This window comes from Pantherophis guttatus, chromosome 1 (assembly GCF_059756535.1).
Source record: "Pantherophis guttatus breed Tessera chromosome 1, ASM5975653v1, whole genome shotgun sequence".
Classification (NCBI taxonomy): Eukaryota; Metazoa; Chordata; class Lepidosauria; order Squamata; family Colubridae; genus Pantherophis; species Pantherophis guttatus.
Window position 1 is genome coordinate 79799591 of NC_142063.1, and position 20573 is coordinate 79820163.

Here is a 20573-nt window from a genome sequence, read left to right on the forward strand (position 1 = left end):
GTATGTCTAATTTTAATTATTGCACTCAATTTAAATAGATCAGGCATTCCTTTTGTAAAATTTGCAAGCATGCAATATGTAGATTACACTTTGATTAATAATTTTGATCTCTAGCTAAAATACTAGTATTGTCCTGTTTTTATACTGCTCCATTTAATTTGGAAAACTGTAAAGTCTTTAATTTGGAAAAGACACAGGCAGTTCTTCTTAGATATATTAACAAATGTTTCCATCATAAGTAAAATTAAGTGAGCACCAGCTTTTGAACTAACAGGATATACGGTAGTTCTGTACCTAGCAGTACTTCTTACATGGAAAGACAATTATTTTAACATGACTTTAATTACAATTAAGGCTCAGCTAAAATGCAATAATAAATTATTGATGCTGCTGTAACACTATAGATTCAAATGAATTTATTAAAATAACATTTCTCTATATTCTGAGATTTACTGTGTTGGATGAAAAGCATACAGTTTGGAAGAAATAGACTAGAAAATGGAGTTTATATGTTTTTTTAGCTTGTGCTTTTGATTTCAATGATAGAAATTCTCATCTATCTATCTATCTATCTATCTATCTATCTATCTATCTATCTATCTATCTATCATGGAAACCAACTTTTAAATGGATGACAGGTAAAGTTATTGTTTAAATTATTTCCAGTAGGAAAATGTTTTTTAATCATATACATATTAGATAGATGATAGATGATGATAGATAGATAGATAGATAGAGAGAGAGAGAGAGAGATAGATCTAAAATCTAAACGGATCTGTTTAACAACCAGGTTTATTTGTTCTTTAGGCTGTAACATGGTGTGGATATACTGCCTTTTCTTGCTACCAAAAAAAAAAAAAAATCTGAAAAGTCACATAAAAAAGAATTTAAAACCCAGGAAGTATTTGAAAACAGAAAAAAAATTCCTATGCTTCATTCCAGTATATGAAACAAAAGATATCCTATTCAAGTCATACATTGGTTTTAGTTTTTTCTTTAAAAACCTTCATATGTAATATAAAATGCTAATGATATTTAATAAAAAAAATCAAATCCTATTTCAAAATGTTTTTATATTTTTGTGCTTTGAAATTGAAATTTTCATAGTAATCTTTAGTTAAATCCTTTTATCAAATGCATACTAGAAGAAAGAGGTTAACCAAATTTGATATAAAAATTGATTACATTTTAAGATTATTTAAGGAACAATGTATGGATTGTCCTTTCACTTCATTCCAGGTAATCATAATACTCTTACATTTGTGGTATTTTGGAAGAAAATATTTTTGATCTTTTTAAAGACAAATTACTGCATAAGCATAAGTGAGAAATTTTTGAAGATAAAAAATGTTAAAATAAGAACCATTCTGTTAAAGGTAAGCTCCCCCATCCTTTAAAAGTTGTTATTATTTAGGTAATTTTTTAAGAAAAAAAATTCATTGTTCATACAGCTTTAACTGTATGGAATTTGGACAATTAATTCCCATGCCAGAAAATAATATATTTAGAAATATTTAAAATGTTACTCAGAACAAAAGCTAACAAAAGATATTAACAGAGCCGTGGTAGCGCAGTGATTAGAATGCAGTACTGCATGCTAATTCATTGCTCACTCCAGGAGTTTGATTCTGACCAGCTCAAGGTTGACTCAGCCTCCCATCCTTCTGAGGTCAGTAAAATGAGGACCCAGATTGTTGGGGGCAATATGCTACTTAGAGAGGACTGTAAAGCAATATGAAGCAGTATATAAGTCTAAGTGTTACTGTTATTGCTATATTTCTCTGCATGATTACTCTGAAATGCATTCAATTCAGTCTCAGTCTCAGAAGGACCTGCAGATAAATTGCACTCTTCCCAGGAAATTTAATCCATTTCTGTTCAGAAGTAAACCCATTTGAATGCAATCCTGTTTATGTGTACCAGGATGCAATCCCCACTGAATTCTGCCAAATAATTAGATGCAGGAGTTAAACCTTACCAATGGTCCATTGATTTATATGAATTAGATATTTGCTTTGGGATATTTTACATTGCCATCACTTTCATGACTATCCAAAGGAAGTAGCTTCTGCTCAGGAAAGTTTGCGCATGATTTTCTCCTTAAATGTCTTCATTTCAGTTTAATTCTATTTTTAGTTTAAAAAATAAACAGAATGTACCTTTGCAGGGTTATGTACTATGGTACTATTAAATGGAAAGTATCTGTTAATTCTGAGGTTAGTTCTCTTTTTTGTGTCGTATAATAAACTATACATTTTATCTATAAAGCAATCAAGGTCCAGAGTGACTTGCTTTTAAGAGAATGTTATTGAATTTCAATTCCACTCAGATCATCTTAGAAGTTCATTATATGCATTAAAAAAAAGGTTTCCATCAGTTTATTTTGGGGCAAATTACTCTTATATGTTTTAAATGCTAGTGCATTTTTTTTTCAAATTCAGAGAATTTGCTTCTCAAGAATAGCTTCTCAATATAGCTATATGATTGCTATATTCTCTTTCAATAATTTCAAGAAATAGATTTCTTGATAACTCTATGCATAAATACTAAATTAAAAATGCAATCTTTCTAGTTACATAAAGCTTTAAAAGCAGTATCTGTCTTCTTTCAATTTATTTTGTCATCAAATTAACTTTGTACTTCAGAATTATAGCTATAGTTCCTCTTGATTTTTAATCTGCTTAAAACTGATTATTTTGGACTCACCCATATTATTAGATAAAGCAAGGGTTACCTTGGATGGCAGGTGCTTAGGAGCAGTGCTGATGTCTTCTTAGACTGTTCCTCTCCAGCTGATTCCTCTGTGGGAAGGTAGAATTAGGTATACCACACAGTTTTTCCTGAGACCCTTAATGTAACCTGCTACTTCAGGTAAGGCTGTTCTGTCAACAGTATTGATGTAAATTCAACTAGTCGTCCAGCTGCTACTTGTATATGCAACATGGAAACAAGGCCATTTTGTCTGGGAGAGCAAAGTGTTTTGAAATAACCTTGTACTAAAATTGAAATGAGGCATTAAAAGAAACAGACATAATGTCTGAAAGTCTTGATTTCTTTTAATAATTATAAGGTGCAAGTTATCTCAGAGTTCCTTTTCACAGCTCTCTATTTACACCTAACTATACTCTGGTCACTATTTTTATATGACATGTTCTAGTGATGTTGCCTTCATTTACATTTCATTCCAGCCCAGAGCTGAGGCAGCGTAACATTATTTTTGGTGAGTCTAGTTTTAAGTTAGAGGGTTTTTTTCTTCTCTCAATAGAAATTTTGTATGTGATCATCTATATGATCTAGCAGGCTTCATCAATGATAATAACTGCTGATGTATCAAGAGTTTGGATCTACCCAGCCCCTATTAATTGCATTAATCTTTCACTTCTTGTTGCTGGGCGCTGTTCCATTTTGGCATGGCTATCGGAAGTGGATGAACATCTGGCTTCCATAGAGGCATCTGCTTATGAAATGCAAGAGTAACACTTTTTGAAGCACTGTGTCAAGTACTGTGCAGACTTCTTATATGGATAAGTACTAGACCTAGGCTTTAAAAAACAGGAGGAGATCTGTGATACAGAGAAAGTTGATTCAAATCAGTAAACAGAGGAGGGTTAGAATAGAATAACAGAGTTGAAAGGGATCTTGGAGGTCTTCTAGTCCAACCCCCTGCTTAGGCAGGAAACCTTACACCACTTCCGACAAATGGATATCCAACATCTTCTTAAAAACTTCCAGTGTTGGAGCATTCACAATTTCTGGAGGCAAGTTGTTCCACTGATTAATTATTCTAAATGTCAGGAAATTTGTCCTTAGTTCTAAGTTGCTTCTCTCCTTGATTAGTTTCCACCTATTGCTTCTTGTCTTGCCCTCAGGTGCTTTGGAGAAATGCTTGACTCCTTCTTCTTTGTGGCAGCCCCTGAGATATTAGAACACTGCTATCACCCCTTGTCCTTCATCCGGTTCCAGCAACTGTTCTGTATATGTTTTATCCTCGAGTCCCCTAATCCTCTTTGTTGCTCTTCTCTGCACTCTTTCTAGAATCTCAACATCTTTTTAGAGAATTTGTGTTGCTGATCTTGCTACTAATGAGTTCCCCACTGCTGCTACCAACAAGAAGTTATGCATGGCTTTGCTTTTACTTTTTTATTACTTTGGTAGAGTTTTTACTTTTTACTACTTTGGTGGAATTTGCCCATTCTAGGACTCTTAACATCAGTCAAGGACAGAGTTTGGCATTGTTAGTTACTTGTTAGTTACTTCAGCCCATGTCATCTAAGTGTCCATTAGCCCAAATGACAGGTCACAGACCTGGAGTAGAGATGCAGGGATAAGTAGGATGAAAGTCTCCTGATATTCCCAGGTTCAGAAAAGCTGTTGGTGGCTTTTCCTGTTGTCAAATGATGCTTGTTAGGGGAAAAATTGGAGGACTCCACCAGTTGCTTTCCTGAAATTATTCCTGCATTAAGGCTACAGGGACATCATCCTTTACCAACTTTGTTTCTGTTAGGATAGGGTTTAGCTATCAAGCAGGCAATTTAATGCTAGCATACTTTTTAAATTGAATTGAACACTTTATTTGGCCACATGTGATTAGACACATAAGGAATTTGTCTCTGGTGCAGAAGCTCTCAGTGTACATGCAAAGCTACGGAATAATGATAATCATAATAAGACCAATAAGGGAGGGTGAGTAAAGAAGATAAGAAGGATAAATAATAATATTGCAGCCATACTACATGGGTAAATATAGGTAATCTTCAACTTACGACCACAGTTGAACCCCAAATTTGTTGTTAAGTGAGACGTGTGTTAAGTGGATTTTGCACCATTTTACGACCTTTCTTGTCCACAGTTGTTAAGAGAATCACTGCATGTGTTAAGTTAGTCGCACAGTTGTTAAGTGAATCTGGCTTCCCCATTTAAGGTCACAAAATGTGATCACCTGACTCTGGGACATTGCAACTGTCATAAATATGGTTATATAAATGGTTCAGCCAAATTTATTTAATCGGTTTTATCTCTATTTTAAATTTTGTATTTACATGTTTTATTTTTATGGCTGTTCACTGCCCTGAGTCCTTCGGGAGTAGGGCGGTATACAAATTAAATAAATAAATAAATAAATAAATAAATAAATAAATAAATAAATAAACAAACAAACAAACAAACAAATAAATAAATAAATAAATAAATAAATAAATAAATAAATGCCAGTTGCCAAGCCTCTGAATTTTGATCACATGCCACAACAGTTGTAAGTGTGAAAAACAGTCATAAGTCACTTTTTTCAGTGTTGGTGTAACTTTGAACAGTCCTTAAATGAAATGTTGTAAATTGAGGATTACCTGTACACATAGACATTATTTTTGTTAATCAATTGAAATAATATGCTTGTGTCCCCAAGTCTTTCCAGTCATCCTGTCCCAGTGCAGCTGGTTTGTGAGTTAGATCTGAAGGTGAAGCAGAATTTTAAATTCTGAAATGAAGTTGAGAGAGATCTTTTACTTTTTTATGCTATCTAAATATATTTTAAAAATGTAGATTGTTATTTCTTTCTGGCTTTCTCTCTATTTTTTTTTTATTGTCAAAGTGATATTCTTGCCCCATTAAAACTATGAAATCTGGGTAAGATTCAGCCTGAAGAAAATCAAAACTGAATTCAGAATTATAAAGCTATCTTATAATTAAAGCTATTATAATTATATATTATACAATTTAATATTATAAGATATCATATAATTATAAGATGACTATATATAATAGTGTGATAATAGCCCGAGAACTAGTTTGGTTTAGTCTAGTGGATAAAGCATCAGGCTAGAAACCATGAGTTCTAGTCCCATCTCAGACATGAAACCTGGCTAGGTGGCTTATGGCCAGTCACCCTCTCTAAGCCCACAATGTCAGGTTTGGGTGACAAGCCAGTTGGTCAATTCAGGTCACAACCAATGGATCAACATTCAGTTGATCTGAAAAAAAGCAAACCCTGCACTTGTAGGAAAATTCTAGGAAGAAAACAAAAGTATGATTACTGCCAGACAGGGCCGGATTTCGATGAAAAGAGGCCCTAGGCTATTCCACTTATGAGGCCCTTTCACCTATAGTGAAAGTGTAATTTTAATTTTGCTAACAATTTGAATGTAGGCCCCTCTTGATCTTGAGGCCCTAGGCTGAAGCCTAGTTAGCCTATAGGAAAATCCGGCCCTGCTGCCAGGGGTGCTATTCTGCAGGTTCTGACAGGTTCTGGAGAACCGATAGCAGAAATTTTGAGTAGTTTGGAGAACCGGCAAATACCACTTCTGGCTAGGCCAGTGGTGAAATCTGAACCGGTTTGGTACCGGTTTGTTGGCTGCGCATGCGTGCTGCACCCCAAGAGTGCGCTGTACATGCGTGCATGCACAGTTCACACCAAAAGGAGGCTTGGGAAAGTAAGTAGAACAACCGGGGGGAATCAGCTGTGGCACGCGATCTTGGAAATCTTTTTAAAAACCTTTTTAAAGCATTTTTTACTACCGGTTCAAGTAAATAGGTAGTGAAAAATGCTTTTAAAAAGTAAAAAAAAAGGTTTCGATGATCACAGCTGTGCCATGTGATTGCCCGAACTGGTAGTAAAAAAAATGCTTTAAAAAGTAAAAAAAGGTTCCGACAATCGCACATCGCTCAGCTGATCGACGGAACTTTTTTCTTTACATTTTTTTACTACCAGTTCGGTGAACCAGTAGCATTTTTTACTACTGGTTCGGGCGAACTGACCTGGGCTGGCCCCAGAGTAGGGTAGGAATGGAGATTTTGCAATATCCTTCCCCTGCCACACCCACCAAGCCACGCCCACAGAACCGGTAGTAAAAAAAATTGAATTCCACCACTGATCACAGCCTATTGTGCTCAACATAATTATATTTAGGACAATATACTACATTGATTTCTACAGGATTAAACAATGCACATTTGAATATTCCAGTATTATGATTGTGTATAAAGTTATAAAGCAACAAGGGAAATGGGCGGCCATTAAATTTTTACAAATAAATAAAATAAATAAATAAATTGGATTGGTCCTACATTCTTGTACCATCTTTTCATTCAGTGGAAATGAAGCTGAAGATCGAAATATGTTGTTACCAGCAACCATCCTTTGCCAGATGATCATACATCACACAGGTGTACCATTTGTGTGAATTTAGTAATGTTATTTACCAATTTGCCATTGGTTGACAATCACAAAAAGTACAATCATTCCTCCTGTTTGTGTTGGCAGTTGTTACTTGCTGCCCTTCATGAACTTTATTAAGGGCCCCACTCTTCATTTTCCACCATCCAATGCAGACTTAAGTGCACTTGATAGAACCCAGATAAACCCACTTAAATGACTTATTTACACTATGAGTGAGAATTGTTCATCTTCTATATCTCCAACAATAACATTTTAGCTGTTGAACAATATATGATTCCTTACGCTTTCCTTGATGTAAGTCTTATTTTAATATTTTGATATGATACACTTCGTATTTCCCATGTAGATTCTCTGTAAAAATGAGAAAAAACACAACAAATTGTGCCAGTTTTTTGCATAAAATTTTATTTATAAATAAATAAACTTTTTATAAGATCCTGAAATAAGTATTTCTTTTGTCAAAGCAGCTAGACTATATTAGTTCATCTCTCCTAATCTTTAATCTAGTTTTGTTTTTCTGTAATCTGAAAAACAGAAGAAAAGCTTGCTTGAAAAGAGATAGATAAGCGAGTTGCTTTATTAATGTCCCTTCCAAAAGTTGATTTTGATGTACGGTATTCCTCACAGTATTTTGCCTTCTCTATTCATCCAAATTCTAAAATTTCAAGAAACAGTGTAAAATAAAAACTCTAAATTGATCCACAACATTTTTATTTTGAGGTTTTTAGTGAACAATTTAAATTTAAGGTTATATGTTAAGTGTGAATTGACTAACAATTTGATTAGCATTTTGAAAATGTAATATTAAAAAACAGATATCATTAAGAAAAACAACAATATAATTCATATATTTTTCACATAGGTGCTATAGCTATTCACATACTTCTGGAAGTACATCACATATTTGTAGCATAAAAATTGACAAAGTATATATCAATATTGAAATATTCCTGCTAAAAAAATAATCTAAACTACATGGAAACATGGTGAACATTAGCATATACTGTATATAGAAATCTAGTGCAATATAGAAAATGTTAAAAACTCACAATGAAGCTTTAAATTAGGCCTCTATAAACTATGAAACTAAAACATTTGGGCCATGAGTATATAAATATATAATTGGTTCCTGTAGTGATTGCAAAACCAAATGATGCAAACTTGATAATACACACAGTATTTGAATCTCAATTTCCACACAGGTAAGTCAGTCCAATATTTGCAGCATGACATGTTTCATCACCTAAGCCATTCTGGTTCTTCTGTAATTGTCCATAATTGGTTTTTATCCTGTTTAAAGGCACAGAAGATGATGGTCTTAGCTTTGAATGCTTCCCAAGGATGTGATTTTCCCCCCTCAAGAATTTAAAATTCTTAAACTAGATTTTTCATGCAGTGCTTACAAGTAGCTTAGAATATGATATGCATGATACCAGCATTAGCACTGAAAAATACACTCCCCATCTTAAAAAAAACCAGGAGTAAAGTCAGAAAAACAGACCATCTTTAAACATTGCTGCTGATGTAGAAGTACTTGCCTGAGTGATTAGAATCAATTTGATTAAAATAGTAAATAATTTTGTAAGTCTACAAGGCTCATGTTTCTAGAAGACATTTAACTTTTAATACACTTTGGATTTCTGAAAGTCAATCAATGAGTTCTAATTCTAACCATTTACTTGAAAAAAGTCCTATTCTTACAATTCAGAGCAACTTAATTTGCAAGTCTAGGATAAAAACACATGTGATATGGTATTGATGCTCAGATTATAATTAAGCCAATATTGCTACTGCAATCTAAATTTATTAAAATTGGAGTTATACAAACCATCATGTTGATATCAAGAACTGAAGATTTTAGACACCAGTTCAAATTTATTAAATATAAATTAGTTCTAGATCATCCTCAATTAGACTATTGAAGATAGAGTGGGTCGGATGGTAATGGAAGAAAAATTATGTTCAGATTTAAAACAAAAATGGATTTTTCCATTGCAAACCACTCTGGCACTTTGGTAACTGGATCTCTCTCCCTCTCTCCCTCCCTCACCCTCTCTCTCACATACACACAAACTTCACTTCAGTTATTTTATTCAGGTACAGGTTATTTTTTTTTCAGATAGTACAGAATGATCATAAAGTTCTATTAAGCCTTAAGCATATCTAGAGCTCTTTTGCTTTAAGGCACTCTTCTTTGAAATAGATGGAATAACACTGGCCAAAACCTCCAATTCTTGTTACCAGAGGCAGAAGTTTTTCTTCACCTTGCTTAGGAATAGAATCTTTGACTGACTACCCTTTGTTTGTGCACCTGATACCACTCTCAGGCAGAACATTCAGGGAGGACTTTTCTGAATAATTTCTCTAAACAGGTTGCCATGATTAACTGGCAAAATAAGTAAAGTGCAAAAGCAACCTTTGCCTCCTTTAAATTCCCCCATTTAAATCAGTAAGTAATATATCTCAACCATTAAAATAGGCTCATTTTTAAAAAGATCTTCTGAATAGGTTGGAAGAACCCAACTGAAGGTAGTTCTTCAGTCCTTTACTTTTGGCCTTTGAGTTATTTTGTAGAATACCTGACAGTATTGCTGCTCCAAGATCACATTAAACATTGTATAAAGCCATGATGTAATTTACTTATCTTGCTTTTGCTTAATGTGTCCCTTAACCTTGCAGTTTTGTAACCTTGAGGTTACAAAACAAATTCTAAAACAAGAGTGGGAAAATGGGTGTAAAGTGAGGGTTAACAGACAGAATAAGGATTGAATACTGTATCAAAGACACATTTACATGACAACATCACCTTGCAAAGGTGGAAATGATGCAATTCTGGAGCAATAGCCTATTATTTGGAGAAGGTGTGTGTTGCAATAAAATATTTCCTTAGGGTTTTCTATATTGTGGTAAGTCAAGAACTTGGAGAACAAAGAACTCTCTCCCTCTGAACACTTCCATCTCACCACTACTTCTCCTCAGTCTTACAAAAACTATTTGAAAATCATGCATGGCGTTCTTGAACTACCAACTTCACAAAAATTACAGGCTTGACACCCAGGTCCTTCAGGGAACAAAAATCTCTTTATCCAAATAAAACAGAAATAAATTGTTTGCTATTGCCCCAACATCCAAACTCTTCCAACATCCTTATGATGTAAACTACTAGGAATTGCTTTTCAGTTTGGCAATGTTAGAAGAAATATCCATCTGGTTCAGTTCCAAGTCAAGAGAAAGGCACTGGAGACAAAATGGAGTCTGGAGGCTGATTGGAAAGAGGGCCCATTTATTGATGAAGCAGAACCACCAAGCACTTGGTTCTAGATACAGTAGCTCTCAATATGGAGTTGAGAGTGAGGGGTCTTTATACCTTTTCATGGGCTTTGCATTTGAGTTTCCTGTTCCTGTGGACGAGCATGTATTCTATTGGCTGTTGTAAGGGTTATGTAAGGATCATAGATTGTCTGAGCTAAGTTTGGTTGAAGTTTGGAGGGTGATGCAATGTCCTTAGGAGATTGTGCAATGAAGTGAGCTCTGTTGCTAGATGGTAGTGGGTTAATCCTATTATGTCCTGAAGGGTTATGTCTTAATCCCATCATCCTAGAGTTGAAGGTGTTTTGTAGACAGGATGGCCCAGTCTTTCTTAATGGGCTCAAAATATCTGCTAGGGGCAGGGAACTGGGGCTCTGAGTTTGTGTCTCCCTTAAAATTTTTATTACTCTTTTAGGGGAAATATTTTATCCTGCCTTTTTAAATATTTCTCAAAATATTTCATTCTTCTAGGAGAGGGGTAGCTTCCCACAGTAGTATAAAACTTTTTTAAAGAATCGGTCATATAAAAGGGAGCTGAAGAGGGGCCAGAGATGGTGACAAAATATCTTTAAACTGCCCACAAGTCCCACAAACCTCCAGTGTTAAAAGAAAATCTGATTTTTTTAATTATTATTTTTTATTTGATTTATATGCCACCCTTCTCTGGAGACTCAGGGTGGCTTACAATGCGTTAAGCAATAGCCTTCATACTTTTGTATATTTTATACAAAGTCAGCTTATTGCCCCCACAATCCGGGTCCTTTTACTGCAGTTTCAAATGTCTTGTAGTTGGGTCAGACATTAGCTTAACTCTCAAACATAGCCCAGTTTATGGATTCACAGAAGCATAGCACTAGTTCCAAATTGGCTCAAGGTCCTAAGATAGAAATCATCTGTAAGAATTTATATTCCTATTACATAACACTGTTTTCTAATATTACTTGGATAATTTGTGACTTGAGTTAACATGCACATTCTGCTATCTTTTCTTCCAATATACTAAGTATAACTTAACTATCAGATGACTGCTAATGCCATTGTGAATGGGAAAACGACAAACATGATTTGAATCCACCCATAGTTCTCAACAGCAAACTGCCATGAAAGCTTCTCCAAAGATTTTATATAGCAACATTGATACTTAAAAAAAAAAAAAAAACTTACAAAAACAAACTGCTAAATTAACAGATGAGGGTTACGTCTGATATGATTTTTGACAGTCTAAATTCTTCAAGGAAAGGTTTTAAGAAGATAATTTTGCAATATCCTATTTAATAACTAGAAGCAGGACTTGTTTCTGCAAATGAAAACCTCTCATGGAGAAAAAAAAAAAACTTATTCCTTGATGTTGTGGTTAGAATTGTAAGCCAAGTAAATTACAGGCTCTTTTCCCTTTAAAATGGCCACAGAGACAGCTGGAGGCTCAATACAACCACTGTCCAGTGTCACTGAGAGCACACCCACAAAATGGGTATAAGATGCTCAAACTGCAAGAGAGAGTTGCACAACTCCTGAATGGCCAACTACATTTTGCAGAGCCTAATACCAGAGTCCCTTTTTTTTTAAATGCCTCCAGCTATGCACGATTGGACAGTATTAGATCATCCACTTTAATTTTTAACATTCCTCCAGAGGTTGGCAAATATATGTTCTTAGATATAATCACAAACAGTTATGTAAGAAAAAAAAAGGCAACCAACGGCAAATGACAAACCATCTCAAATCTGTTCCTTTTCAGCAGTCAGTTTATATGTTCGGTAGTGAGTCATCAACTATCAAGAGCTTGCATGCATATGGGAGCCAGCCGTAAACTCAATGTTTTATACTGTGTCAAAATTGAAAATTGAACTGTATCAACCCAATGATGGACATAACAAATGTAACATTCAAAGCAATAGCACTTCATGGATTAAAAAAGAAATATAACAATAAAGATGACCAGTCTATTTTGACTCAGAATCATAGCACACAGGACTCAATCACATTATTTAGTTCTTTCCCTCCCATTACTCAATTTCATAAGTCTTATCTCACAAAACAAATTACACTAAGAAAAAACAAAACAAAACAAAACTTCTCACTGGCACGAATGAGATTTCTGCGTGCGCACACATCCTTTCTGATTATACTTAGCAAGAACAATTTTGACTAAGTTACGACTGGGTATTAACAAATTAAACTTCCTCTTGCTGACTGTTTATGTTACTGCAGTTTTATTCAAAATAGATTTATGTTAATTACTTTTAAAAAAACCCTCAAATAATGTACTGTATAGTATAGACACAACCTGAAATTATGTTATTGTATTTCCAGAATTAACTCAGTGAGTTGAACACAAGCTTATCAGTCATTGTTAAACTAAATTATCCATTTGTAGATAAGCGATCTAGCAAAACATATGTTAAAATAATGATGTCTTGGTGTGTGTCATAGTTATAAACACTTCTAGTGTAGATTTAATAGGTCAAGTTCCTAACTAGTTAAGTTCACTAATGCTATTACAAATAGGAAATTAGTTGTAAAGGCTTCAGATGACCTGTCTCCTTACTGAAAAAAATGTATAATTTTCATATGTAAACTGCTTTGGATATATTCAATGAAGAAAACACACACACATTAAACAAAATAATGAAGGTCTAATAAACCTACAAATTCTTTTTTAGCATGCAAAAGTATCTGTCTAATATTATATCACATTAGATATAAATAATGCCTACTGCATTTTCATACATAATATATCTTAATTATGATGGCAAATACACACACACACACACACACAGAGTGATTCACAAATGTCTGGTATATGGAGAACATTTATGAGATTCAGACTGGAGTATAATCTGAAGGCAGATTAAAAATTTAACAATACCACCACTGCTACTACTAATAATAATAATATAATATTTACTATGCTGTAACATTTAAAAAGTTGTCAGAATAGTCCTTTGTACTTAGGGATTGCCAAAATGATATTTGGGTACTACTCTCTTTCTACATAAGGTTGAAAGGTGGTTTTAAAGCCCTCTAGACAAAAATAGTGTCAAATATGTTGAGACTATACTTACTAAGATATGTACAAGATATGCTACTTGAACATAATTAATGCTTATGAAATTCCTACTTTTCAGTTAACTGCAGGACAGGCTGATCTTTATTTGTTATAGTGATGTAATTGCCCATATATGGACAGAAACAAGAGAAAGTTATGCTTCTTATAACATAAGTCTGTAGAGATTCTCAGTCATCCAGGTCATGGTTGTCCAAAGGTGCTTTTTGAGGAGGCAACTGGACTTTCTTGCTTTTTATTTTGAAGATGTTTTGCTTCTTATCCAAGAAGCAAAATGTCTTCAAAAGAAAAAAACAAAACAAGAAAGTCTAGTTGCCCCCTGAAAATGCACCTTTGGGATTCTTATAATGTACCAACAACCTTGGAAGACAGAAAAGAAAGCACTTCTGTTTCTTACATATGACAGTTTGGGAATCACTGGCCAAAAAGCACTATTAACTCAATATACAACTTCCACAAACTTAAGTATCTACCCTTGTTTTTCTATTTTAGTTTTTCTGAATGAAATTATAAGTTTATTTTTTTTCCTATGACAGGCACATTCACTAAAAGAACACTTGCAATACAGCATGTAAATATATATATATATTGTATGCATACGTACCTTATTCAAATACATACCTAAAGTGGATCTCTTCTTTTCAGAAGAGATACTTTCCCTCAAAGGATAGGAGAAAATACAGAAGATAACTGCAGAAGAAAAGTAACAAAACATAAATATATTAAATAACTTTGCCTTTATTGATTCATCAATATTCTTTTCCTATATGAATTTACATATATATGGATTTACATAAAAAGATGAGATGTGGTGGGCCTATTTATTTTATTAAAATATTTATAATTTAACCACTTGATTCCAGGATCTGGTACTGTATAACCAATACAACTATTTATTATTTGTCATGAGGTAAAGATTGCCTTGATTTGAGCTTCGTATAACCATGCAGTTTTCTTGGACAACAATATGCAAGTAATTTACCACTTCCTTATTTTGCCATATTTCTCAATTTAGCACAAAGCCCTGGGATTTCCCCCGGTTGTTATAGGTTATAAAAAGTATATAGATTACATGATTACAAGAAAAAATTACTCATATTAGGTAAATCCTGACTTATTCATTAAACTGGGGAAACGATAAACATTTAGATTGGACTTTATAAGCTGACAGGACAAAATGTCTTGTTGCCAAGAGGCTTGACTGCTATTCAGAGAAGTAAAAACAACAACAACAAATAATTTTCTGAATACTAAGGTGATACCAATTGTCTTAAGAGATCAGTTTGAAATCAATCCGTTCATTAGATTGAATATCTGAAAACAAAAGGCAATAAAACAGAAAATGGGATACATGATCTTCCCAAACCATCTACATGGACAGAGTGTGGAATCATGTTTTCTTAAAGTAATTTCTAGAAAGCATCTGTTGAATCCTCAGTTAAGTTATTGGGAGCAATTTCAGATAATATTCACAATCAGATGTAATTTGATTATTCCATAGCAATGCGGAATCTTATTTGCGACGGCACTTAGAATCAAATGGTTGAAGATTTACTTAGTTGGAAAAGCTTAGAAAGGCAAAGGCAAAAGCTGAAAGAACAAAGCAACTCAAATAAGCCATAACAGTGAATTTGACCATATTTTCCTGGCTTAATTTTCATTTGTCCCAAAAGACAAAGTTTAATCTAATATCTGGTAAGGAACTACATAATGGAACAATCATGATGTAACAGATATTATACCATTTTTAGATGCTAAACATAGAATCAGTGTGAATCTGAGTTCTGCAAGAAATATTCTTAAGAGTTTTGTTTTGAAAATATAACTAGTGCCTGAGGTGACTTTTATGGAGTTAGTTGCATTAGTGAAAACACTGAGTAACTCTAGGTCATGGACAGATGCTGGCTACTTGTTAGCCAGTTTACATAAATCCTTTTCTGATTGGCAAAGAACAATTAGTGTGCATATGGAGCAGGGGGGAAAAACAACCAATCTTGCAAAACTTAAAAGAAAGTGGTGCATTCCCTATCTCAGAGTGTATTACAGAACAAGTTGCCTATTATGGATAACAAAATAGATAAAATTTCCAAACAGCAGAACATCAATTATAGAAGGAGCAGATCTCGTAATAGCCTTTAAAGGTATGTATGGTACAAAGAAACAAAAGAAGAAAAGAATCTTCTAGATTGTAAATGGCATTAACATTACTGAAGTACATCTACAGACAACCAAACCACAGAAATATGAATAGATTTTAAAAATCTTTTAGATTCTGAGTTGTACTCCGATCTGAAAATCAATTTGTTTTCTTAAATGTGTTCCTAACAAAATCTTTATAATCAGTTGTCTTGTGATCCTACAATAGAACTATAGCATATACTTAAAAAGGCAAACTGCTTCTTTAATAACGTTCATGTATTTTATATGATAAAACTAAAGAGTTCCAATCTTGACATTAAAAATGGAGTGCCTGTTTCTATAAGAAATAAGAACAAGATGGCACACTTATGAGAAAATTGGTAGACTGGACAGAATTATTCTGTCCACAATTATTTCTAGGTATAAACTGTGTAAAAGAAGGGCATATATTCAAGGATATATGAGCAACAAATGAACAACAAATACAATGATTTAGAAAATATAAAAGGAGCAAACTGTTCCACAAAGCTTCCGATAACAAAACCAGATCTTTTTATACACTGAATAAAATATTAGATTGTTAGACCAAAATGTTATAATGATCATTAAATAAAGAAGTCAGGCAAGTAGAACAAAGCAAAAAATAAAAATAATAAAAATCCTACCTTGTAATAATGGGTGGGTTTTACTATTTTCATTTCCAGTGGCTAAATTGATATTAAGGTTTTGGGTTTTTTTTTTAGCAAAAATGAATGTTATTTATATCTGTGAATGTATTGTGCAGCTACAGCACATGTGCATGAACCTAATATAGAAGAACCCTTCTCAGGAGGATGTCATGGAAGAAACACATCACAGATTCATCCTCAGAGAATAAGAAGCAGCTGAAGAAGCTCTGGAGACTAATGGGTCCAGGAGCCAGGTGAAGAAGGAACTGATATCTCAGGTCCAGATCTAGACTCAACTTCCTAGTCTACAAGGCCATAGAAGGACATGCCAGTGAAAGGAAATGCTCCTTTGGAGTAATGACTATTTTGGGAGCTACTGTTGTTCCTTACTAAGGTTACAATCAGAATTAAGTCACTGGAATCAACTGATTTGCACTTGGAACTTAGGATATAAAACTGACACTTGAGACGTTAATAAACTTTCCTTCACTTGGTAATTGGTTAGGCCTTCTCAGCTTTCTTTCAAGCCAATATCTCTGCCAAGCGTATGACCCTTTGGAAAAAACACTAAAGAAAGAAATAGAGCTAGCAATGCAGTAAATGCAAGAAAATAAGAAAATTATAATCAACGAGCTGAGTAATGGGTCAATTTTTAATTTTTAAAAAAGAAAATTGATGTTTATGAAAGAAATAAAATGTGCAAAATATAGTAACTAAATGAACATCAGCAGTGGCAGTGATGATTCAAACATTTTGTTAAAAATAATGAATGCTCACTGTAAGTATTTAGTTTGTTAGTTCAAAATGGAGCCGGAAAAATTGTAAGTTGGCAGAAAAGTTAAAATAATACAGAAGGAAGATTGCATAGACACTGAATACATTTTAAGAGCCTCGAGCCAGTTTGTTATTGCACCAGGCTGGGAAGTGGGAGACTGTGAGTTCTAGTCCCAACTTTGTCAAGAAAGCCAGCTGGGTAACCTTCACTCTCTCTCAGTCCACCATATCTCACAGAGTTGTTGTTGTTGTGGGGAAAATAGGAAGAGGAAGGTGTTGGATATGTTTGCCACCTTGAGTTATTTGTAAAATAATGAAGGTGTGAACAAATAAGTAAATACATATTTATCTTTAATAAAGATAAATTTATAGATAAATTTAAATCAGCAATATTACTGAATGAAATAGAATAAAATTAAAAGTGTTAGGGTATACCAACAAATTAAAAGTCCATTAGAATTGGGTTTGAATGATATTCCTCTAAGATTATTTATTTAAGAACTCAAATTCTGTGACTTTGCAAACTTTCTGAGGAGAAAGTACACACATTAGAAATTTCTGAATAACATAGTGGTTTTAAAAAAGAAAATACAGAGGATCATAAGCCAGCTAGGTTAGATTCCAGTTTAGTAGCAGGAGTCAGGACCCATCATTATCAGTGGAATTATTTAAGACTCTAGAAGGGCAGAAAGTATTGAGTATTGAGGACAATAAGGATTATTTTTGCAAAGGAAAGACCTGCATCTCAAAAATTTTTTCCAAGATTTATGTACATACAGATAATTTGGTAGACTTATACTCAGCTTTCATAAAAGCCTTTTTAATAATGTCTCTGGAGTGAGCATTGCAAACAAACCTTAACAACTATTGGCCTAAGTCATGTAATACTCTCATAGCTTTGGGATTTCTTTCCCATGACTAACATGACTACTATTTTTTTTATGAGTAATTTAAATTGGTAACTAGCCAAAGAATAAAAAAGCAAGAATCTGGTATGTAGGGAGCTTTTGTAGTGGTGGAAAGTAAGAACTAATGTGTAAACACAGATGAGCAGGAAGGTGATCAGCAATAGTTAACAAAGTAATGTTTATGCTATTGAAAAGTAGAGTATATTAATTACTCTGATTTTGCGTGACTTTACAGTAGTGAATTCAAAGTTACTAAAGAAGAAATTAATCATTTATAAATAATGCGGCTTTTCCACAGATTACACATAAACAAGCTGTTTATCTATCTAGATCAGGGAGGTCAAACTCAAGACCTGGAGGCCGGATCTGGCCCCCAGGGTACTTAGATCTGGCCTGCGGGACCACTCTGGAAACAGCGAAGGACTGGCCTGCAGTGCTTCTGCCAGTGAAAATGGGCTCCTAAGCTCCGTTTTCGACTGCCACAGCCTTCTGCGACCCTCTGCTAGTGAAAACGAAGTGAAAAAGAGCTCTGGTGGCTCAGCAGACTAATTAACATCCACTTACATCTGCTGCCTGCAATTACTGCAAGTTCAAATCTCACCAGGCTCAAGGTTGACTCAGCCTTCCATCCTTTCAAAGGTAGGTAAAATGAGGACCCAGATTATGGGGGCAATAAACTGACTTTGTATAAATATACAAAAGTATGAAGGCTATTGCTTAGTGCATTGTAAGCCGCCCTGAGTCTCCGGAGAAGGGCGGTATATAAATCAAATTAAAAAAAAAACGGAGCTCAGGAGGACCACATGCAACCCTCCCAAGCGCCGTTTTCACTGGCAGTGGGTTGCAGGAGGACATGGCAGCCAAAAATTGAACTCGGGAGGCTCGAGCACGCTGGCAGAGTGCTCGGGCCACCATAGGCACCCCTGACACGAGTGATGTTGAGCTGGCCACACCCACCTTGGCCACACCCACCCAAGGCCTCCTGAGGTCAAACACTACACTGATGCGACCCTCAATGAAATCAAGTTTGACACCTCTGATCTAGATGTTTACTTTCCCAAGAAGTAATTGTTACTATTATAAGTGATGCCTAACCTATTGAGAAGCAGAAGTCATACACTGATCTTTTTTTCAGACCTATTTGAAATTTCTAACAGAACGTTTTTAATGAATATTTTACAGTTTCCTTTAATTGAACTGTAATCTTAAAGGCTAGTAAAGAATTTACAGAGTCTGCAAATGATCACTCAGTCTCCTAACTATGAATACACACATTTTAACAGTAACCCTGGAAAGTAGTATACAATTTAGATTACCTTATATTATTTACTTTGTGCAATCTAGTTTTATAAAAGGATGACATATAATGTCGGACTACTAATTTGTAATGGTAATCAGCACTGATGATTTCAATGAATGCAGATAAGACCATTGATATGATGCAATTCAACTTTTGTGGGTCATGTGGTCCTAATATGAATTTTCTCCTTTTTTATTGATTGGATTACAATGTGGTATTCTCATTTCTTTTATTAGAATGGAATTATTATGCATCACAATATCTCATGGAATTTGTCATCAGTGCTCTTTATCTTGTCTTATATTTCATTTGACATTGGAAAAACTGGTCTATCTTTCCAGCCATGGAAAAGATATTCTGGATGTAAAAACAGCTGGAGTAACCAAACTTTTTTTCATATATGCTGATGTTAAATAATTACAATGTTCTATATTAAAATCTATTGATATAGAAGAATGATTTGAGGCAATTCAGTTTGAGCAAGTTTCATATACAGTACTTCTGAGAGTTTTGATGTGTTGGTGGAAATCTGTAAAAATTGGAGCTTTACTTGGGTATTTGAATACTTGAGATACTTTGGCATAGGTATTCTTAGAAAAAAAAATAGTTGTAGATGCAAATATTTCAAATTGTTTGTCTCAAAGTAATGCTGCTTTGAGATGGTTAAAAGTCATAGGCAGTTTACTGAGAAAGTTAAATGCTGGAAAAATTAATATTATTCCAAAGTTAATATATGTATTTAATATATATGTAATATATGTATTTAGAAAAGTTCCTAAGTTAATACTTTTAGGAGACTCAAAGTAAATTGACAAAGTAAAAATGATTTTTTTGCGGGATGGGAGGAGGGAAGAACCAACTCTTAAGTCTTCTTTATTTAAATTACAGTTACAATAAAGACTTTTAACTTTCCTCTCTTTATGCTTTACAACTGGGCATATATTTTAATTTCCTTTTCTCTATGGAATCCAAGTGATTAAACCATGATGCCTATGATTACAAAGTATTATATGGTCACTTTGTCATAGTAGGGTTGCGATCATCCTCTTAGTCATAATTGTTAATTGTTTTTAACATTAAATGTTTTTTGGCATATTTAGAAGATGTTGGGATGGAAATACAATTTTGATCCTTACACAAACAATAAATTCATACTTTGGGATTAGACCAGTATAAGAAGGGAAGATTAGTTGATTTGGTTTATTTATTTTGGAATTCATAGACTAATCAGGATATT

At 34.0% G+C, this 20573-nt stretch overlaps 1 protein-coding gene across 10 annotated transcripts in view; it reads right to left on the reverse strand.

The window, feature by feature from the left end:
- The window catches only part of LOC132710712 (uncharacterized), a 110458-nt gene that overhangs the window by 16052 nt on the left and 73833 nt on the right, over positions 1-20573 (reverse strand). For 5 of the 10 annotated variants that reach the window (XR_015729561.1, XR_015729559.1, XR_015729557.1 and 2 more), the window contains one exon: positions 14152-14237. Coding sequence is in view for 3 of the 10 variants with exons in the window: in XM_087876971.1 (XP_087733097.1) it covers positions 14152-14237 (86 nt within the window). In the remaining 7 variants the exon portion in view is untranslated. Of the gene's footprint in view, positions 1-2734; positions 2802-7453; positions 7525-7865; positions 8462-14151; positions 14238-20573 lie in introns of those variants that run through there. The other 5 variants (XR_015729560.1, XR_015729558.1, XR_015729563.1 and 2 more) reach the window with 4 other exon arrangements.